Source organism: Blennius ocellaris, assembly GCF_963422515.1.
Source record: "Blennius ocellaris genome assembly, chromosome: 16".
NCBI lineage: Eukaryota > Metazoa > Chordata > Actinopteri > Blenniiformes > Blenniidae > Blennius > Blennius ocellaris.
In genome coordinates, this window is record NC_137665.1 from 3,874,466 (window position 1) to 3,895,325 (window position 20,860).

Sequence of the window (20,860 nt, forward strand, 5' to 3'; positions counted from 1 at the left end):
GGGGAAAAAAAAATCTGAGTTAAAAGTAAAGAATTGTAATTACTTACATGAATGTAGTTTTGTTGCTTTGTGGCTCACGAGCTGCGGGGTCGCAGGATCAAATTATGATTATTCACATTTATAGCAAGCTTTATGCTGGAGAAACGTCTTCATCTGTGAATTTTTGTGAAATACTTGGGTGGCGTAAAAGTCTAAATGGATGAGATTCTTCAAAGTTGGAATTTTTACCACTTGAAAGGAGACTGATGGCTTCATAAAGACACGTCCACAGAACGGGTCAAACAAACAAACTGAGGTCTTGAGGCTGAAAGAAAATAAGGGGACCAGCAGGGAGAACATGCCAACCTCCCCACCGGGCCTCAGTCCACAGACCCACCCAACAAAATAAAATTTTCTTTACATTAATATAATCCATCAGCCGGCACAAGTCTGCGTTCTCGCCGCTTTCACGTCGGTGACCATCAATCTTGACGTGATAAGCTTTGACGCGGCTGCTCGTGTCGATTTCTAGAGCCTGAACGCAATTTCTTTCCCCTTCTTCTTCTCGCGGCGGCTGAGTTGAAAGTTGAATCGGACAAATATGGACGGGCCAGGAGAGGATTTATTGTAACCTCTTTCATCAGATAATCTCCTCAAATGCGGGCGCGCACACACACACACATGCACACGCACCATCAGACTCCCATAAAATACATGACCTGAGATTTAAATGTTGTGTACCTCATGAAGTTTTATCGTTTTATATGCTTCCACGTAGTATCTTCATTATAATAATACAATTTGTGATCCCTGAGAAACATACCTGCTTCTCCATCATCCTCCTGTCACTACTGAAGATATGATTTTATAATTTAGTGTGTGTGAGACACGTGCGCATTATGTGAACATCCTCTGAGCAGATCAAGACAATCACACACTCACATCCACGCAAACACGGGGGAGGAACATGTACAATCCACACAGAAAAAGGCCTGACCAGTATTTGAACCCATGACCTTCTCGCTGTGAGGTGAGGGCGCTCCGGCAAACACAGGAGTTGGATAAAACGGATCAATATTAAGAGTATAGTGAGAGACCTCTGTGTGTGTGTGTGTGTGTGTGTATGTGTGTGTGTGTGTGTGTGTGTGTGTGTGTGTGTGTGTATGCTGCACAGTGAATCAGCTGCTCCGCGGGGGCTCCTTGCGAGGTTTGATGGCACATGATGAGAAGAGTTTCACAAATAAGAGGATTTCATGAGCCGCAGGCAGCAGAGATAGTCGCAGACACCCACTGCCACGTTTCCTTGTCATCATTATAATAGTATAATTGCTCGTGTGTGTGCGTGTGCGTGCGTGCGTGTGTGTGTGTGTGTGTGGTGACATTTGTTTTTGCAGGTACAAGAGGTTATTTTGAGCTCGGTGGGATGTTGGGGGATTGGGGGGGGGGGTTCTGTCTACATAAATCATCCCTGATGCGCTCGAGCTGACCCAGAAAAAAAAAGTGATTTTTTTATTTTTTTTTCCCTCATGAGCTCAACTCACTCTGCAGAAAACACCAACGAACTCTCGCGACACTTTGGCACCGTGATCTCGCTCCATCGCCAACTGGTTTAAAAAAAAAAAAAAAAAAAAAGAAGAAGCGGCGCTCTCTCTCTCTCTCTCTCTCTCCCTCCCTCCCTCCCTCCCTCCCTCTCTCTCTCTCTCTCTCTCTCTCTCTCTCTCTCTCTCTCTCTCTCTCTCTCTCTCTCTCTCTCTCTCTCTCTCTGTCTCTCTCTCCCTCCCTACCTCTCTCTCCCTCCTCTCAGGCGGCAGGCAGGCAGCTCGGCTCGGCTTGACGCGGCGCAGGGAGCCGGGAGGCACGAAGGAGGTGAGGAGCTTCTTATTCTCATGACTTCTCATTCCCAGGAATCGTTAGAAAACAACGCCACATCTCCCGGCGGTGACAGCAGGTCTGCTTTCTCTCCTTCTGTGCACTTCTCAGAGGGATAGACTGCGAGCCACGCTGACAGCAGGATATTGATAAAAAAAAAAAAAAGAAAAAAAAACCCAACAGCGGGTCCTGGGAAAAGCGACCGTAAACATTTTTTTTTTTTTATTTAAAAACATTATTTGACGTGAATCGTGTTAAAAAGGTTAACGAACCGAACCACGCGCGCAGAGAGAGGGGGGGGGGGGACTCCCCGGTGCGAGGAACAGCCCGTCCTCGCGGCTCTGCCCTCCCCGTCAAAGGCTACATTGTGTCCGGTCTGGCATCCGCCGGCGGCTGCAGCGGGCAGGACGGAGCGCGCGACCCGCCGCTCGCTCACTGCGCCCCGGGCCGCCGCCGCCGCCACGGCTCGGCCCCGGTGGGGGTGGAAGGAAGGGGCTTCGCACCGGGGAGGTAAACAAAACTAACCGAGCAGAGCTGGAAGTCACAAATACTCACAACCCTGTGATTAAGGAGTATTTTTGAGTACTTGCGAACCCCCCCCCCCCCCCTTCCCCCTCTCCACCCCCCCCACCTACCAAGTATGTAATTTCACTCCAACTTTAGTACAGTGACACCATGTAATCTACTACAATCATAAATACACCCACACTTTAATTAACATCCACTGTGTGTCACGTGACATATTTGAAGCGCGTATTTCATGAGCTGGCAAATTGAATCAAATGTCGACAAACGCTTCTGAGGAAGGAGCTGAAACTTTCAGTATTACTTCCCCCATTGAACTCGGGTCATTCTGTAAACTTCGGATGAGAAGTTAGACTGTAAAAGATCATTCAGGAATTCACCAAATAAGTAAATAAATAAATAAATAACCGCCAGAAGGGCTCAACTTCTTCTGCAAATTGCATTATAAATAATTCATCAAGAAAAACCCACGAAGTATTAAAAAAAAAAAAAAAAGTATTCGAAATGTGATAAACCTCTTGACTGAATTGACAATTTAGCACCACGTGAGGGTTTATTACAATATCAGCACATTAGAAATCGAGAATATAATACATTCTAAAATGTGACATTACCTGTTTTTCCCTGAGGAAATATCAGTTATCCGGTTATTACACTATTGGAGACGTGGCCATGAATGAAAGTGTATTCAGTGACTCTGTAGTGCAGCTTTAAGGTGGAGTTTCTTCCTGCCTGACAACCTGGCAGACTGATGCAAAACGTGCATCGAGGCCTTTCAACACAAAGATTTACATGACAAATCACGACAAATCAAAGCTGCTCAGAGAGTCTCTGGGGCTGGAGGTGGACCGCCTCCCCGTTCCAGACCACCACACGTTCAGGAATGAGAATCGAAAAGGGCTAAGATTGAGAATCACGATCCTCTGCGCTCTGTAAACACTACATTAGGACCTCGACGCTGTGGAGATGCTTTTTAAGTTGTGAGAGAGGGATCGAGAGGTTGCTCATTACCGCTCAGTGGCGGTGGAATGGGAGTCAGGAAGATCAGTTTTAATGATCAGATCGAGGCTTTTTGTTGGGTTCAAACAAAACGGCATGCACAACATTGATTTATTTATTTATTTTTAAAACTGTGCGTAGATGGAGACGGTGCAATTACTGTGACTGTTGTAGAATAACCGCTATATTCTCTGTGTAAGCGTTGAGGATAAAAGCCTTTGCACACACTCACTTGGAGGTCATGTCGGGCAAGGCTGCATGTCGTGTTCGCTTCACACTGTTTGTATTCCTTTAGTCAGAAATCACATAATACTCAGAAATCACATAATAGTGGGAGTATGCTCAGTAGCAAATCTTGACCGTGTAAACAATCATTATATGGAAAAATCCTTGTCGAAAATTGAACACTAAACACTGCAAAAGGCTTGGAAATGGAATAAATCACCCTCATTTCAGGACTTTGGCAAAAAGATGGTAAATGTCGTTTTGTCAGGGAAGTGTGTCGGAGGAAGTGTCGCAATTTTCAGAATGTAGAAATATTTCACAAGCTCAAGTTATCGCAAGAGTTAAAAGTGGCGAAATACAGCGACTCGCCTGATAAAGGGTTAATACCTGCACATATAGATATATACATATATATCTATATGAATAAATGTTGACAGTACTGAATCACCTGATGCCGCGTGTTTGTTGATTGTAGTCATCACAGGTTGTTTAATACTTTCCAGGCACGTCGAGTCTTGTTGCTGTTGACAGGATTTTGCATGCATACTTCTCATACCCAGAACTCCCAGCCCCCCGGACGTCTGTGGGTTGAGCGTCGACAAGAACCACTGTGTGCCAAACGTTCGAAAATGAGCTTTTCACTACCGTCAGCAGCAACGTAGAGTGTCTCCAACATTGAAGTTATCATGGGGGGGAATAACAACTACTTTGTGCATTTTTTGAATAATTAAATAACTACATAAATTCAAGAAGTAACAGTTTTGAATAATAAATACATTCAACAAATAATATTTTTTGAATAATAAATAAAAATAAATAAATAAATCCATCAGGCAACAGTTTTAAATAATACATGGCGAAATTTATAATAAAGAAATAAACTCAACAAGTCATATTTTTGAATAATAAATAAATGAATGAATAAAACATAAATAAATAAATCCAACAAGTAATATTTTTGAATAATAAATAAAAATGAATAAATAAATCCAACACGTAATAGTTTTGAATAATAAATAAAAATGAATAAATAAATCCAACAAGTGATATTTTTGGAATAATAAATTTAAAAAAAATAAATTCAACAAGTAACATTTTTGGAATAATAAATAAAAAATAAATAAAATGAATAAGTAAATAAGTTCAACAAGTAACATTTGTGAATAATAAATAAATAAATCCAACAAGTAACTTTTTTTTTTTTTTTTTAAACCTACATGCTTCCTGCCTGAGTCACGGTGTCACAAGGTGACACCATTAGTGGGCTCAATCATCGTGATTACATAACTGCTCTTCAGCAGTCGGTGGCTTCAACGTACATAATTTCCTGCCCCGGCTTGCAAATTTTGTTCATTAATTAAGCCGCAAGTATCTCTTAATCACACTTAAGCACCGGAGTATCGGCGGCGTTCTGTTGTGATGCGCGTCATGGTGGCAGCAGCTCATTTGTCGGTGCGTCTGAGAGGAAGGAGGCAGCGCAGTCTGCAGCCTCAGGAGAGAGGAGTCATGATTTTCCATGCCAGTGGTCCCCTCATTGCTTCGGGAAAGAGGAAATAATATGAGCACTGTTGTACGAGAGGCTCCAAATTTAGAAGTGCGCCGGAATGGAAAAGCAACACCCTGTGACTTTCAGACTCACCGTGGCCGGGATAGGTCGCAGGTAGAATAAAGATTATATGTACTGCAACCTACCTGACGCTGCTTATGTCAGTTTTGCCCATTTTGTGCATGGCGTTGAACGCTTCCTCGCCGTGTTTCCCCGCTTGGCTCACTTTCAAAGCTTTCTCACATAAGGGGGCCTTTTTGTGGTGCCCGGCCTGTGACGGACCGTGATCCATAGGCAGGTTGGTATGGATACAGCAGGATACTTGTGCAATGCAAAATGTGTTGCTTTATGGCGTGCGCACCGACGCCTCCCTCCCTCCCTCCCTCCCTCCCTCCTCGGCTTGTAGATATTTGACAACCGCTCGTGATTTTACTGCCGGGAGTGGGAGTCGGGTCAACTCAGAGCTGCAGGAGGAACTCGGTGCATACCTCGTCGAAAACTGAACCCGGTGAACTGACAGGCGTGACTTTTTGCTTCAGTTTTGGAGTTCTTTTCTCTTTTTTTTTTCTATTATTATTATTATTAGAGGAGCATGTTGTTTGTTTCAAATTGTAGCTTTGAGTTGTGTGTTTTCAACCTAAAAAAAAAAAACAAGTTTACGTGGAATTGATTCACCCGATTGTGTGATAGAAACAATGAAAATAATGGAGAAATTGAAGACCTCGTTGTGCTTTTTCCTCCCCCTCCCCCCCACATCTCCAGGTGAGCGCTCTATGGATCCGCGGTGAGGCTTCTGCTCCTCGTTGGCTGTGCGGCGGACCCCTGCTGTGTGCCTCTATTATGCCGCAGACCCCGCTATAGCTGCCGTGCGCTCAGAGCCATGGGCATCGCCGACAAAGAAGCTCCTGGACCTTGACTCTGTTGCCATGGTGACTCTGTAGCAAGAAATCCGTAATCGTTGTGGCCCTGGTTGTCACATGAAAAAAAAAAATACCCGGGTAACTGTTTCAATCTGCTGCCATGGCGACGCCGTTGCAGAGATGCCGTGTGAAGTCCTAACTATGTTGCTATGGTGATCCTGTAGCGAGCCACCATGGGAACGTCCAGGCTGTTCCACATCTTCGTCATCCTGGGCTCGGCCTTCATGATTCTCCTCATCATCATCTACTGGGACGACGTCGGCGCGTCGCACCTCTACCTGCACACCCCCGTCTCGCCGGGCCCCAAAACCCCCCACCTGCCCCCGCAGCAGAAGCCCCAGGCGTCTCGGGCGCCGTCCTTCCTGTCCGACATCGACGCCTTCGTCAACCAGTTCCTCGAGCCGGGCACCGGCGAGCCCACCGACCCGGCCCCGGCCGACGCCGGCAACCAGTCGGAGAAGGCGGACGAGCGCTACGTACCGAGGAGGGAGTGGAAGATCCATCTGACTCCGGTGGCGGCGGAGCTCGTTGAGCGACAGGTTCGTTAAATCCTTATCACTCATATTAGTAGCAGGTTTAATTGTACGGGAGTGAAGGGTTTATTGAACAAGCGTGACATTTTGACACGTCTCGGAAGGGAAACGCAAAGGAGGAATTAATCAAAACGACCGCAGGCTGCACTCAGTTTACTCCAGTAGCCAGTCGCATGCTGATTCAGTGACAGGACTTAATAAGATACTTGGATAGAGTTTTCATTGGTGCCGTGCATTCCACCTGCTGTATGTTTTCCTGCTATGAAAAGTGGTGGCTGGGGGGGGGCTGAGGAGCTTGCAAGGAAATAATACTGAGCACTGACAGGCTGACAGCAGCAGCCTCTCTGTTCAATTTAATCCCATTTACCACCTTCTAGTTATGTTGAAAAGCTCCATATTTACTTTCTGATGATTTGAGCTTTCAAAAATACTCTCAATACAACCATTTACATTTTTTTTATTATTATTCTTTTTTCATAAATGACTGTTTCCTCCAGGGAAATGAGAAGTTTATTATCATGAGTTCATTTTACGAAGCGTTTTGTGACAACAACAACAAAAAATGTCACTTTACTTCCTGTGATTTGTTATATTTCTTAGTTCCCAATATTTTCAGCCAAAAAAACCCCAAAATTACATAAAAGTGTAACAAATGATGTCATCTCAGAGAAAATCGCGGTGAAATCAAGTTGTCAAGCACACAGAGCCGAGCCGCCGGACCCCAGACGGGCTGAAATGAAAACACGTCGCCGACACAAATTGGGGAATCCAACCAGGCTCCAACCACGTGTTCTTTGCAATAAGACGCTCATACAAATGATCAGGGTTTAACACGGCCTCCTGACGGATGTCGTTCTCTTTTCCCGGTCCGCAGGAGCAGCGGCGGAGGTTGCTCCGGGAGATGTGCGCCAACGACAGCGTGGTGTTTCCCGGGAAAAACCGCTCGTTCGACGACATTCCCAACAAGGAGCTGGACCACCTGATCGTGGACGACCGGCACGGCATCATCTACTGCTACGTGCCCAAGGTATGACGGCGTGACGGCGTGGGTTCGGCAGCCAGTCGCTGGACAGAAACGTCAAATGACCCTCCCTCCCTCCCGCCCTACACAGGTGGCGTGCAGCAACTGGAAGCGCATCATGATCGTTCTGAGCGAGCGAATGCTGCAGGACGGCGTCCCCCAGAGAGACCCGCTGGCGATCCCCACCGACCTGGTGCACAACTCCAGCATGCACTTCACCTTCAACAAGTTCTGGAAGCGCTACAGCAAGTTCGCCAGGCACCTCATGAAGGTCTGTGCAAATTTCACACCTCGGCGAGCGTCGCGGGGAAGCGTAACCGCCGGAGAGACGTTTTTTTTTTTTTTTTTTCTCCATTAAATGTGCTGTTTACGTGTTCGGGCTCTGGGACATTTCATCAGGTGTTGAGCTGCACAGCTGCAACTCGGAGTCGAATTGTTGTGAAGTCAACCGTGTTCAAATTAATTTGACATGAGCCGAACCCCGGAGTCGGTTTGAGCGGCGTGCGCGGCACACGCTTAGCTTTTTTTCCCCCTCCAGCTTTTTTCAGCGACACAGAAAACAGCAGAGAGAGATCTGGCTTTATTTACAAAAGGGACAGTACAATTAAATAAAAAAATCCTAATGTATTTTCAGTGAGCCCGTTTGCACGACTGGGATTCATCTCATAGTGAAAATAATGAAATCTGATGTGTTCATGTGCAGTTTAGATTGTCGTCCTTTATTACTTACATGCTTGGTAAACTAAGACTCGGGATATTTTTCAAAATAACGGGCCTCGTCTTGTTAAATGTGGGAACGTCTATGTTGCTAATGTCAGTCATTGTCGTGGGTTTCTAGTTAATCTGGCATGAAATGAGTCTTTTATTCACTCCAGATGATTCAATCATGTTTGTTGATGAAGTCACTTCAGTTTTCTAGATGTAGTCAAATAAAATCATATTAATCGATACATTAATGAGGTGTTTTAGTTATCTAATAACTCACATCGCATGATAATCACATTTTCAGGATGCACGTTAAAGGACTCTTATTTTGTACGCTTGATTTATCCTTTTTTTTTTTTTTTTTTTTTGTTCTAAACCCTCTGTTCATTTTCCTCCACAGGTGAAACTGAAGAAATACACCAAGTTCCTTTTCGTGCGGGATCCCTTCGTGCGCCTCATCTCCGCCTACCGGAACAAGTTCGAGCAGCGCAACGAGGACTTCTACCGGCGCTTCGCGCAGGTCATGCTGCGCCGCTACGCCAACCAGCCCACGCCGCCCGCCTCGGTGGACGAGGCGTTCGCCGTGGGCGTCCGCCCCTTGTTCTCCCACTTCGTCCAGTACCTCCTGGACCCGCAGACGGAGAAGGACATGGCCTTCAACGAGCACTGGCGGCAGGTCTACCGCCTCTGCCACCCGTGCCAGATCCAGTACGACTTCGTGGGCCACCTGGAGACGGTGGAGGAGGACGCCGAGCAGCTGCTGCGGCAGCTGCGGGTGGACAACGTGGTGGAGTTCCCCGCCTCCCAGAGGAACCTCACGGCCAGCAGCTGGGAGTCGGACTGGTTCAGCACGGTGCCGGTGGAGGCGCGCCGGGAGCTCTACAAGCTGTACGAGCCCGACTTCAGGCTATTTGGCTACGAGAGGCCGGAGTCGCTCCTCAACGAGTGACCGGCGGGGTCCTTCAGAGGTTCACAGCCACACACACACACACACACACACACACACACACACACACACACACACACACATACACATACACATACACATACACATACACGTATATAAAAAACAACAAAGCATTTTATCTCTTTATCCTGAAGCTTTGCATACACATTCTTGTTTACGCTCCAATGTGCACGCCGGAGAGGACGCTCGCTGCCTCAGGTGGCTTTTTTCCCGTTCCACGCCGCCGTACCAACAGGAAGAAGCACACGCGTCAGAGCGCTGGCCGAGCTCGCGACGCGTCACATTCAGCGGCAACCCGAACGCCACGTCTCCGGCAACCTCTTACTTTTGATGTGGCGCCGCCTGCCGCCACGCCGGCGTTGTGACCAGACTGTGATAATCACACGGGGCGTCAAGGAGCACAGCGTCTCAGAGAAGCGGCGCCGCCGCAGCGCACTTTTGCAGTGGCATTGGAAGCATTTTGGTTGTCGTGGCAACACGGAGGAAACGATATTGGGAAGAAATTGGGGCATTCAGATTAAAAAAAAAACCCAAAACAAAACAACAAAGTGTGTTTCTAGATTAGTTTTACATGTAGTTGCACAAGAGTGGTCGTTTTCAGTTAATTTATTTCACATTGTGTAAGTGCAATGTTAAAGGGACGTTTATGTTGAACAAAGAATTCACGGACGATAGAAACAGGTTCTTTTTTTTTTTTCTTTTTTCCTTTTTTCCTTTTTTTTTACCTCAGTGACGCACATATCATCGGAAAAACAAACCTGACTTATTTGAAGCTTCTGCATAGAGACGATTATCAGAATCGACAGCGATCAGCCATAATATTCTAAATGAAACAAGACAGGCTGTGTCTTTATTGTAGCTCCCTGTTTGTGGGTGAGTGTGACGACCTGAGGGGGTCTGACAGGGACCAAATTGGATCTCCTTTCTTGTTTGCAGTTGTTCAGCATCCATCCAGAGCGACGCGGGGAAGGAGAATCGCTCAAACTGCCATCCGGGTCAAAAGCCAAGCAGAGTGTTTTGATGGCCGGCTGGTGCGGCCTAAATCCACCCGATGAGCTATTGTAGCTTAAATTGCTGGCGAAATTAATCCGGGATGTAATCTAAAAGTGGTCAGGAGCGTGTGTGGCATGGGAGGCTGTGTGGCTGCAGACGAGTGTCGACTGTTGTTTATTGAAAGCATTAAAAAAAAACACACACAAAAAAAACCAAAACACAGGATGCCAGGACGCATTATGGAGGTGTGGATTCAGCCTCTGAATGACCTTGATTGAACTCGACGGCGCTTGAACAGATCTGCTGCTATTAACTCTGTGCCAGATGTTGAAGTAGTAAGAAGAGGAGACCGAGCAGGTGGCTATAGAGCCGTGGCCATAGAGCAGGTGGCTGTAGAGCCGTGGCCATAGAGCAGGTGGCCATAGAGCTGTAGCCATAGAGCAGGTGGCTATAGAGCTGTAGCCATAGAGCAGGTGGCCATAGAGCTGTAGCCATAGAGCAGGTGGCTATAGAGCTGTAGCCATAGAGCAGGTGGCCATAGAGCTGTAGCCATAGAGCAGGTGGCTATAGAACCGTGGCCATAGAGCAGGTGGATATAGAGCAGGTGGCCATGGAGCTGTAGCCATAGAGCAGGTGGCTATAGAACCGTGGCCATAGAGCAGGTGGCCATAGAGCAGGTAGCCATAGAGCCCTGGCCATAGAGCTGTGGCCATAGAGCCCTGGCCATAGAGCTGTGGCCATAGAGCAGGTGGCTATAGAGCCGTGGCCATAGAGCATGTAGCCATAGAGCTGTGGCCATAGAACAGGTGGCCATAGAGCAGGTGGCCATAGAGCTGTGGCCATACAGCAGGTGACCATAGAGCTGTGGCCATAGAGCAGGTAGCCATAGAGCCCTGGCCATAGAGCTGTGGCCATAGAGCCGTGGCCATAGAGCAGGTAGCCATAGAGCCCTGGCCATAGAGCTGTGGCCATAGAGCAGGTAGCCATAGAGCTGTGGCCATAGAGCCGTGGCTGATCGCCGCAATTACCAACAAGTCGTTTCCGAGACGATTTCCCGCCGCCTGCTTCCGTTTGGCCGCCGGTTCTCCAGCATGATGCAAACGCCACAATGTAGCCCCGTCACACGGAAGCACAGCAGCCAAACAGCGGGGATTTGTCTCGGCCTGTTTTTGAGACAAAAACAAACAAACAAAACAACAAAACAAACGCGGCGCGACGGCGTTGTTTAGATTTCCGTCGCCGCTGCACATGCAAAAGTGCGTCTGCGTGTTTTAACGTTTCTAAAAAGGGAACGATTTCTTACAGTTCTTCTTTGTTTTGTTTTTGTTTGTTTTTTAAACCTACAAAAGGCAGTTTGTAACATTAAAACCACAGCGGGAGGGAGCGACCCGTGGAGACTGCAACCACACTTCTTCTTTTTATTTTTATTTTTTAAAGGCAGCGTTTTCATAAGGTGCATCGTTCTTTGTAGCAACGAGCTGAGCACATTGCACAAAGCCAAGTGTAAATACACACACACACACACACACACACACACACACACACACACACACACACACACACACACATTGCGAATGCACTGTTGTGAAGATGCATGAAGTTGGTTTTTACAGTAGGAATTTAAAAGTAGAACTGATTGGTCCGAAGGATTTATGTGAGCAGATACGTGCCTTTGATTGAAAAAGTTTACACTGCAACAACAACAACAACAACAACAAAAAAGTATTTTTTTAGGAGGACTTACTTTTTACTTAAAGCCACAACAAGGTATATTTGATTAAAAAACAAAAAAGAAAATCACACAAAAAAAAAAAAAACGGGCCTTGTTTATCTTCATGTGACTTATTGTTTTGGGACAAATAAGAAACAGCTGAGCCCTTTAGTAGAAGGAGGTTTGAATGATTTCTTATGCTGTGTGCTTGTGTTCAGTGGATTGCACCGTATTTTCATCGCCACGTGGATGCGATGGCACAAACACACACACACACACACACACACACGCCTGCACGCGTCAGCCGCTGAGACGTATACACGCAATTACACACAAACACACGCACGATTACATCGGTGTTGTCTCAGTGCCTTTTGGTTTGTTTTCTATAGTCGTGGGGCGTTGTGACGGCGCGGAAAATGTTAAAACGGCATCGTCCCCTCGTCATTTCCTCACGCTGGTGTCAATATACACAAAGGAAAGCTTGTGTGTAAACATAAAAAAAAAAAACTAAAAAAAAAACTTGAAACTTGCACTCCCACCCCGCCAGTGTCTGTATCGCAAGCCGTCATCTTTTCATACCTTTGTTGTTGTTGTTTATGTTAAGTCAACGTTTCACTTATTTCTGCTGTTTATTTCTGTCAGAATGCAAAAAAAAAAAAAAAAAGTTGAGATGCAAAACAAATAAAGGGAAAGAGCTTGTTTGCGTGTTGGCAAAATAAAACCCGAGTTGATGCTGAAATCAGTCTTACAGGGTTAATGATGCTTTTGTTAAGTCGGACTGCCGATGTGCATATTTTTACCCGCGGTAACCCAGGGCAACATTTCATCCCAGAATAACTCCCATGGTTTGTTTAATCTTTGGTACCAAACCACGTCCTACATTTTGACCTCATCCTGACAGCACATTGAAGCACACAGAAAGAAGAAGAAGGGAAAGAGAAAAAAAAGGAGCGAGAGATTATTGTTCTTTTTTATAAGATTTGTACAAATATTCATGCAATTTCATCAGTATTTGTGGTTCGTACAAGAGAAATAAAGGTTGTGGGGCATGAAGGAGGATTTGTTATTGTGTCTGTGAAAAATCACTTTTCTGCAGCGGGTGATAAAAAAAAAAAAAAAGGAGCTTCCTGTTCTCCCTCGGTGCTGCACAGATACACTGAATATGGTTTTATTTTGGCGGCTTCGAGCCAAAAAAAAAAGGCACAAAGCTTCTGGAGGATGTAGGAACAGGAAATGAAATCTTCCTGTATCAGAACAAAAAGGAAGGAAAACTCCAGTGATATAAAAAGAGTGTTTACGGGAAGGCACTAATATTTATAATAACTCACATTTGTCATTTGAGTTAATGAGGCGAGTCTCAAGGCCTCATCAACACAAGTTTTGACTGAGGATTACACTTCATTATATTCTTAAAGAGTCATTGATTTCACTTAATCTTGTAAGACTTTTCCAGCCAATCCCTCATCACCCCCCCCCCCCCCCCACCGAAAGATTAGAAATGTTAATATTTTTACGATATATTGCATTAGAATTAATTCTTTCAAAGGCATTAGTGTCATTTTCTTGATTTCATGTCGGCATTTAAAAGAGAAACACAAAAACAAAAGTGGATTTATAGACGCGACGGTATCAGTCCCACCACACGACTGTTACACAAACATTTATTGATGCGTTTATCCAATATATCTTTAATTAGAGCTTTTAACAATCCGATGAGTTCTGCTTTTCAAACACCAGGTAGCGAAAAAAAAAAAAAACTGCGTCGAATTTGGATTTTTAGTCTATTTACAGTGCAAGTTTTAATTCACATTAATTATAACGTCAAACCGAGAACAAAGATTATAAAGTGTTGAAGCATGTCGTTTATAATGTTCAACTCAAAGTCAAGAAACCACACAAGTTAACCAAGCACCGTTTACAAAATAAGAGCACCGCTGGCATTATTATTATTGTACCATATCAACACGTTTTCTTTTGGCTGTTTTTCCATATGGAGTAAGAATTGCAAACGACAGCCATGTTATAAAATGTTAAACTTCTGAAAGGAATGAAAAGAAGGCCTGAATCGTTTCTTTCTGTAAATATGAAGCTGTGGTCGAAGACTGGATTCAAAATGGCTCCTTCAGCACCTCTTATGTCAAGTAATCTAACTACTTGTTGTAGTTTTAGAAGGCTTGGAAGTCAAAAAAACCATAAACTTTCCTCAGAACTGTACTTTGGAGCTGCTGGACGTCTTTTAAAATTTCTAAAAGCCAAATTCCTCATCCTGCTCCGACCGATTTCATCCAGAGCACAAGAAGAGTCTTTTTTTTGTTTGTTTTTGATCTCAAACGTTAGAAGTCAGAAAAGAAAACACCTTAAAGGCGAGCGGCTGTTCTGCGCTCGTTCACTTCCCCGCCGCGCTCCCTGCGACCAGGTGCCCGCTGAACGTGATGTAGACGTCGACGTCGTCGCTGTAGATCGCGTTCTCCCGCTCCCTCTTGTAGAGGCGCACCCACACCTCGTCGTCCGTCTCCAGCTGCAGCGTCAGGCTCTGGCTCTGCATGATGGAGCGGTCGGCGGGCTGGGCGTACACGATGGCCCGCTCCGCCTCGTTCTGCATGATGTGCAGGTACGTCTCCTTGAAGTTCCACGTGTGGACGTTGAGGTTGAAGAAGTAGACGCCCGGGACGGCGCAGAGGAACTTCCCGTCGAACATGTTGAACTGGGCGTCCAGGTTGACGAAGACGGTGTCGAAGATCAGCGCCTGGTAGGAGTCCAGGCTGTGGAGGGATTTGCGGCGGCCCACGGAGAAGGCGGAGTGCCGGGCTTTGCACGGGTCTCCTGGAAGCCCCGCCTGACCTTTGCTGCCTTTGGCTCCCGTGGGCCCCGTGGAGCCTGGGGGGCCTTCGAGTCCGGATTTACCCGGTGTCCCCCGGTCCCCTCGATCCCCTTTGTCTCCTGAGCAAAACAACGGACCGGCGTCATGAGATCAGGAATTTATTCTTAAGAAGGATTTTCAAGCAAAAAAAAAAATCCAAAACGAAACAGCAAAATGCTAATGCATCCATCCATCCATCCATCCATCCATCCATCCATCCATCCATCCATCCATCCATCCATCCATCCATCCATCTTTCCACTTGAACAGTCCTTCACATTGACATCCAGTATAACATCAACTAACCAACCAACCAACCAGTCAGTCAGTCAACCAACCAACCAACCAACCAGTCAACCAACCAACCAACCAACCAACCAACCAAACTCCACACAGAAGGCTCCTATTCGGACCTTCTTGTTACGTCTAAACACTCTAAACCACTTCATTCATGTGTTTCACCACAGAAAACTAAAGCCTCTGAAATCCTTCAATCGTTGATCATTAAAACCTCTGATGATGTTCATCTTGGCCACATTATCGTACTTTGAGTCTGATGAACTGACCGCATATTTAAGCCCCAAAACCCTCGTTCTCTCAGTGAGTGCACGTTTACCACATTTTCAAATCCGTCAAAGTAAAGTACAAGGTTCTGGATTTGAGTCACATATTTCAAAAGCGGTCTCCTCCAAAAAGTCTCACACTTGGATCGTCCGTTACCGAGGGATTTTGTTTCGATCCGAGTGCTCATGACATCTGCGTGTTCGCCTGTAAGCCCAGCGAGACACGTCTCCAAGTGGTTTGAACTAAATGATTTCACAGTGAGGGAAAATTACCTGTGAGCAATGCCAATTTCAAACACATTCCGGTTTCGGACTCACTGACCCTTCAAAGCCCAATCAGATCATTTGAATGCAGAACGAAGCCTCCAAGAAGTTACTTTTTTTTTTAATGTTTTTTTTAAATGAGAGCGTCTGCAGCTCTCATAACTGTTGGTGTCGTAGAGCATTTTTCCATAATCAGACAGAAATTACACAGATTTGACCTACATGCGAGGCTTGCCAGGACAAAGTCTCTCTGCCATCCAACAGAAACAACCACCAGCCAAACTGCAGGTTGCCAGAGAACATAAAAGTGAAAAACAGGCGTTTTCTTTTTTTTTGTGGGGGGGGGGGGGGTGGATGATATTCTCGGTACTGACAAATCAAAGAGCGATTTGTCTCAGCAGAGAGACTTTCTTCCAACTCTGAACCATGGTGCTGGTGGAAATGTTCTGCTTTGAGGTTTTCTTTGAAGTGGGACAGTCTTTGTCACAGACCAGAGGACAGTCGTTGCAAAAAAAACTCCCAACAAGAAAGTGTTATTGCGGAACCTTTGCTTTTCAAAGAGAAAACAATGTTTCCTTGTTAAAATACATCTATTCATCCATCTTCTAAAACCATATACAGTTAAAAAAACAAAAACAAACAAACAACCCAATAAGATGATGAAAGCTATGAATTCAAGATGGCCACATTTGTCCACATGCTGTATTGAGATGTATATGACAACGATGGCCCCGTGTGACGCGTTCTGCTGCAGACGCGTCACCTTTCAGGATGGTCATGTTGATGAAGGTGCGGACCTCCGGGACGTGGCTGAAGCCTTCCGCACTGAGCTGATCTCCACTGCCCTCTGCTGGCTCCAGGTGGTCACAGCAGCGTCTGCAGGGGACAGGAGGTGGAGGAGGCACCCCGGCCACCAGGGAGAGGGAGGACGGGAGGAGGAGGAGGAGGACGACCCCCAACATAACTGTGCATGGGAGAAAAGGGAAAAATAATCATTCAAAAAGACGTTTTGGGTGACAAGTGATGATTATAATTCCCCCCCCCCAGCATTGATCGAACAGAATTTATACAGATGTGCCTCAATTTGAACGTTTTTAGGCTGAAATTGAAGATTCTATGAGAATCACCCGTCCACAAGATGAAAATCAACTTTTGCAGCAATAACATGAAGGAAAAGAAGACTAAGTCATGGCTGAAATATTACAAATAATCTAATTATGAATCATAAATGTCATAAAGAGAAAGTGGTGGGTTCAACCGTTCATTACCTCATGAAAGAAAAACATAGTTACAGTTGTGGAAAACATGCACACACAAAACAAACTCTCCTCTTTAAAACAAACAAACAAACAAAAAACCAAACAACTAAATTGCCTCCATAAACTCACGGTGTCGTTGTATGTGCAGTTTCAACACGCTGCTTTTACATTTTACATTAAAAGTCAAAACAGAGAGAAGTTCCAAACAGGGCCAGAGTTCAAGTCTGCGTGGATCATAAATCACTTGGGGGAAAAAAAAATGTTTCCCAACACTTTCTTTTTCTGACATGCGAGCCAAGAGAAGCACAGCTTCAATGGAAACGTTGTGGCCGCGCGCCAGAGCCTCGGTGTGTTTCCAGTGTGTTACTGTAACCGGCACATCATGTACCGACGTGCGTATGGGAGACAGCTGGATCTGTTAGACCCTTTCCTATAAGTATATAGAGAAATATAACGTACATTATTATTTCCAAAAACAACTTGCTGCTGTGGTTCAGCTACAGTGACGAGGACAATAGTTTGTGAGAGACTGACGGCACAGACAGAGGAAACTAAAATAATGAAATATGCAAATATCCATATATAAATGGAAAGGCCCGCAAACCGTTGATGTTGCACCTCACGGTTAAACATGCAGGATGAAAATGCTGCTATCATCTGCTTTATTTAAACTAATTGGTGAAGCTTTCTAACACAAATCTAAAAGACTCTCCACTGCCACTCAAGGAACTAAAGTACAACACGTAAATGATGAAAAAAAGCACCTTTAAAAGCTCATATATTTACTGTCTTTAACTTTGTGTGGTTTTGCATATTTTCTTCATGGTGTATGCAGGAATACTGGACTCCGCACTATTTCTATTTATGACACTCAAGCATGGTTCAAACAAATTAGTATGATTTTAAACATATAAGACGAAAATCAAATCAAATACTACGTGTGTGTGTGTGTGTGTGTGTGTGGGGGGGGGGGGGGGGGGGTAATTACTCAGACTGTGGGACTTGAGTGTTTACAGACTCTCAGTGTGGGAACTTGACTTCCTCATAAATGTCTGTAAGCTCCAAAATGAGGCTTGATTTTTAAAGTAGCTCAGCCTAAATTTCTACTTGATTAAAAAATCCCAGTTATGGAAACACGAGAAAACACAGCTGCGCGTGCCCCGGGTTCCAAATACAGCTTCGCAGCTGCACAAGTTCAGATTCAAACCAAACATTCCTGCTGATCCTGATCCTTTTTTTTCTTCTTTCTTTTCTTTTCTTTTTTTTTTTCTTTCTTTTTTCGAATCGCATCTATTTTACAGGGGAAAATCCGCAGCCCTGTGTTTTTGACTCTTTGGGGATTTAAAGACCGCAGATGGTCATGCAGTGTGTTTGATATGGTTCATACGCTCAACAAGAACGTTACATAACTTTTTTTTTTTTTTTTTGGTGGAAACCTCTCGTTGAACTGGAAGCTTGTTAAAGAAACGGATAAAACGCAAGAATCTCTGATCTGAACATTTACTTTACAAAGGATTTTATTGCAGTTTATGTCACACTAACAAGATTTTAAATGTATAAACTTTAACATTACAAATGCACTCAAAAGCAGTGGAACCTTTAGAAGGTTGTCGCGGAGCGCCCCGGTGCGCGCCTGTTCGTGCGTAAATTGTGCGTAAATACGCGCAGCGCGCGCACGCGCGCGGCAGAGATTTGTTAGAGAAGGACTCTCACCTCGATTGTGCAGCCGCTTCAGTCCGCCGGGGAGACACAGGTCAGGAGGAGAGAGGGAGAGAGGGAGAGAGGGAGAGAGGGAGAGAGAGGGAGAGAGGGAGAGAGAGAGAGAGAGAGGGAGAGAAGCCTGAGTCAGCAGTTCTCTCGCCGTGCGGGTGAGTTCTGAAGGGAAGTCCAGCTCCTCTCTGATCCCTCCTTCATGGGAACGAGGGGTTATTGGACTGTAAAAACAAACTTAAAAAAAAAAAAAAAAGAAAGACAATTCCTGGTGGCAGCTGCGGATCCTGATCTGATGAGGAAACCGTTGCACCTGTTCAGAGCAACAATTTACAGATGAGATATTGAGGAGAACCTCGAATTAAAGAGAAACAGTTTACATCCTGCAAAGTGGAGCTCTTCTTATGATTGGAGCAGAGAGAGAGAGAGAGAGAGAGAGAGAGAGAGAGAGAGAGAGAGAGAGACAGCAGGGTGGAGATTAAAAATGGGAAGTATGTAAAATTCCAGATCCAGAATTTGTCTTTTTTTTTGTTTCTTCTAAGTTCAGTGAAGCTGGAAAAATAAATCGGCAAAGTTGAAGTTCCCACATCAGCAGCTCCTACATGAGGCAGTATGAAGTTACAAAAAAAAAAACAATAATGGAGTGACTCTGGGACAACAAAGACGTCCCATCATCTCTCTCTCTCTCTCTTTTGTTTTTATAAATGATTATTTAATAATAAGCGTCTCACCAAGAGAAGCTCCAGTACAAGAAGACACAGCCTCGGATGAAAAGCACCATCTGAAACCAATCAAGTCAGCGAGTAAATAAACGTAATAGAAAACAAACACAAAGCCTAAATATTTGCAGTCAGAACATAAATACTGTAATATTATCACCAGACGTACGTCATCATTAGAGGATAAATAGTTTAATTTCACCAAGTTCCTGCTGGAGCCGCATTTTGGATGTTAAAACAAAAAACCTGATCCACAAATCTGTTTCCACTTTTTTGAACCGTTTCTGTTTCCCCTCATCTTTTTATTTATTTATTTTTTTTACTTGAGAGATTTTTGTAACATTTGAAGGTTCATTTGAAAGGAAACTTGTCAAAGGATCTCTGGGGGGAAATCCCTGCTTTGTTGAGCAAATCACTGACATCTGGGAATGTCTGTTTAAAAAAAAAAAAAAGATATCAGAGGCACCAGGAGTTTCAAAGAGCTTGTTGGATTTTTTTTTTAACTGTCTGTGCTATTTTAACCTCACTGTTGATTCAATTCCACTAAAGTAAATAATGAAATAAACATTCAGTGAATTATTGTGAAAAGATTTGGCTACAAACTCAATGTTTGGTAATTCAAGGACTAAATTATTGTATTTTATTGGCTATATTTCAGAATGTTCTAGCTGGTGATGTGACTTATATTGTAAAAATAATAATGTACGTACCACAAGTGGCCACTGGATGTCACCGTATGACAACAGAATGCTGTTATAGCACCACCGACTGACAGTGCAAAGGAAATGCCACCAAAAAAAGACAAATTCAAACTAAAGAAACGTTTTCAAAAAAGTGTGCTGCAAAAATAGATGTTCTTTCAGAACCTTGGAATTTTCCCTGTTATTTAAACAGAATAATCTTGAGAAATTGTTAAAAAAAGGGGTTATTTTCATGTATAGTTGTGAAATAAAAGGTTGAAATATACAAAGTCTTTGATATGTTTTGATTGTTTTTAGCTGCAGTGTGTAGATGATAGGTTATACCCCTTTGATGCATTAGGTGGCAGTAGTGAGTTACTTTTTTTTTTGGAATTGCTCTCAGTTTTATCACATTATTTTGAATGCTGGACTTTCTTGTGTTTTACCATTCAGTCTTATTTTTGGGGGCTGAGGCTCCACACTGGATTTACAAGAGCGGATCAGCAGGATCAAACCACCGTGCCGACTTCCCAAACACAAAGCAGAAGAAGAAGCGGCGGCGGCGGAGGCAGGAGGTGTGGAACACCGCTCATTACTGACGGAGCTTCCATGGACAGCTGTGCTGCTACGTCAGGACGACATTCCTGTGTGTGATTCCGTCGCGACTGTGAGGAGGAACAACAACAAAAACCCCAAAAAACCCAAAAACGAAACACACCTGATGCTGCTCTGCTTCACCAGGGTTACCAGGGTTACCAGGCTCAGCCCATCCAGCCTGTGTTGTGCATCTGACCTTTGACCTCACAGCT

General features: G+C 44.7%; 2 protein-coding genes across 5 annotated transcripts; one reads left to right on the plus strand and one right to left on the minus strand.

Moving 5' to 3' along the window:
- Window positions 1-1,774: 1,774 nt before the first annotated feature.
- LOC308141482 (carbohydrate sulfotransferase 12-like) lies at window positions 1,775-9,377 on the plus strand. Of its 4 annotated transcripts, none has more exons than XM_080511660.1 (6): window positions 1,775-1,845; window positions 5,906-6,141; window positions 6,228-6,602; window positions 7,471-7,623; window positions 7,709-7,888; window positions 8,723-9,377. In XM_080511660.1, the coding sequence occupies exons 2-6, from the start codon at window positions 6,121-6,123 to the stop codon at window positions 9,269-9,271; spliced, it is 1,278 nt and encodes a 425-aa protein (XP_080367786.1). In that variant the 5' UTR covers window positions 1,775-1,845; window positions 5,906-6,120; the 3' UTR covers window positions 9,272-9,377. The 4 variants fall into 4 exon arrangements, with proteins under 4 accessions (XP_080367786.1, XP_080367789.1, XP_080367787.1 ...); XM_080511661.1 differs by lacking the exon at window positions 1,775-1,845 and adding an exon at window positions 1,880-2,358; XM_080511662.1 differs by lacking the exon at window positions 1,775-1,845 and adding an exon at window positions 5,587-5,651.
- Window positions 9,378-13,621: 4,244 nt separating this feature from the next.
- LOC308141483 (complement C1q tumor necrosis factor-related protein 6-like) lies at window positions 13,622-18,799 on the minus strand. Its single transcript, XM_080511664.1, has 3 exons — window positions 18,656-18,799; window positions 16,447-16,647; window positions 13,622-14,936 (listed from the first exon to the last, which is right to left on the minus strand). Exons 2-3 carry the CDS (start codon window positions 16,643-16,645, stop codon window positions 14,383-14,385), a joined length of 753 nt encoding a protein of 250 aa, XP_080367790.1. The 5' UTR covers window positions 16,646-16,647; window positions 18,656-18,799; the 3' UTR covers window positions 13,622-14,382.
- Between the last annotated feature and the right edge of the window lie 2,061 nt (window positions 18,800-20,860).

Excerpts from the sequence above, each read along its gene's own strand:
- LOC308141482 (XM_080511660.1), top strand. The coding sequence starts at position 6,121 with ATGAAAAAAAAAAATACCCGG. Across the intron at positions 6,142-6,227 it reads TGAAAAAAAAAAATACCCGG|CGAGCCACCATGGGAACGTC; the intron begins GTAACTGTTTCA and ends GTGATCCTGTAG. Across the intron at positions 7,624-7,708 it reads TCTACTGCTACGTGCCCAAG|GTGGCGTGCAGCAACTGGAA; the intron begins GTATGACGGCGT and ends CGCCCTACACAG.
- LOC308141483 (XM_080511664.1), bottom strand. The coding sequence starts at position 16,645 with ATGTTGGGGGTCGTCCTCCTCCTCCTCCTCCCGTCCTCCCTCTCCCTG. Across the intron at positions 14,937-16,446 it reads CAACATGACCATCCTGAAAG|GAGACAAAGGGGATCGAGGG; the intron begins GTGACGCGTCTG and ends TGTTTTGCTCAG.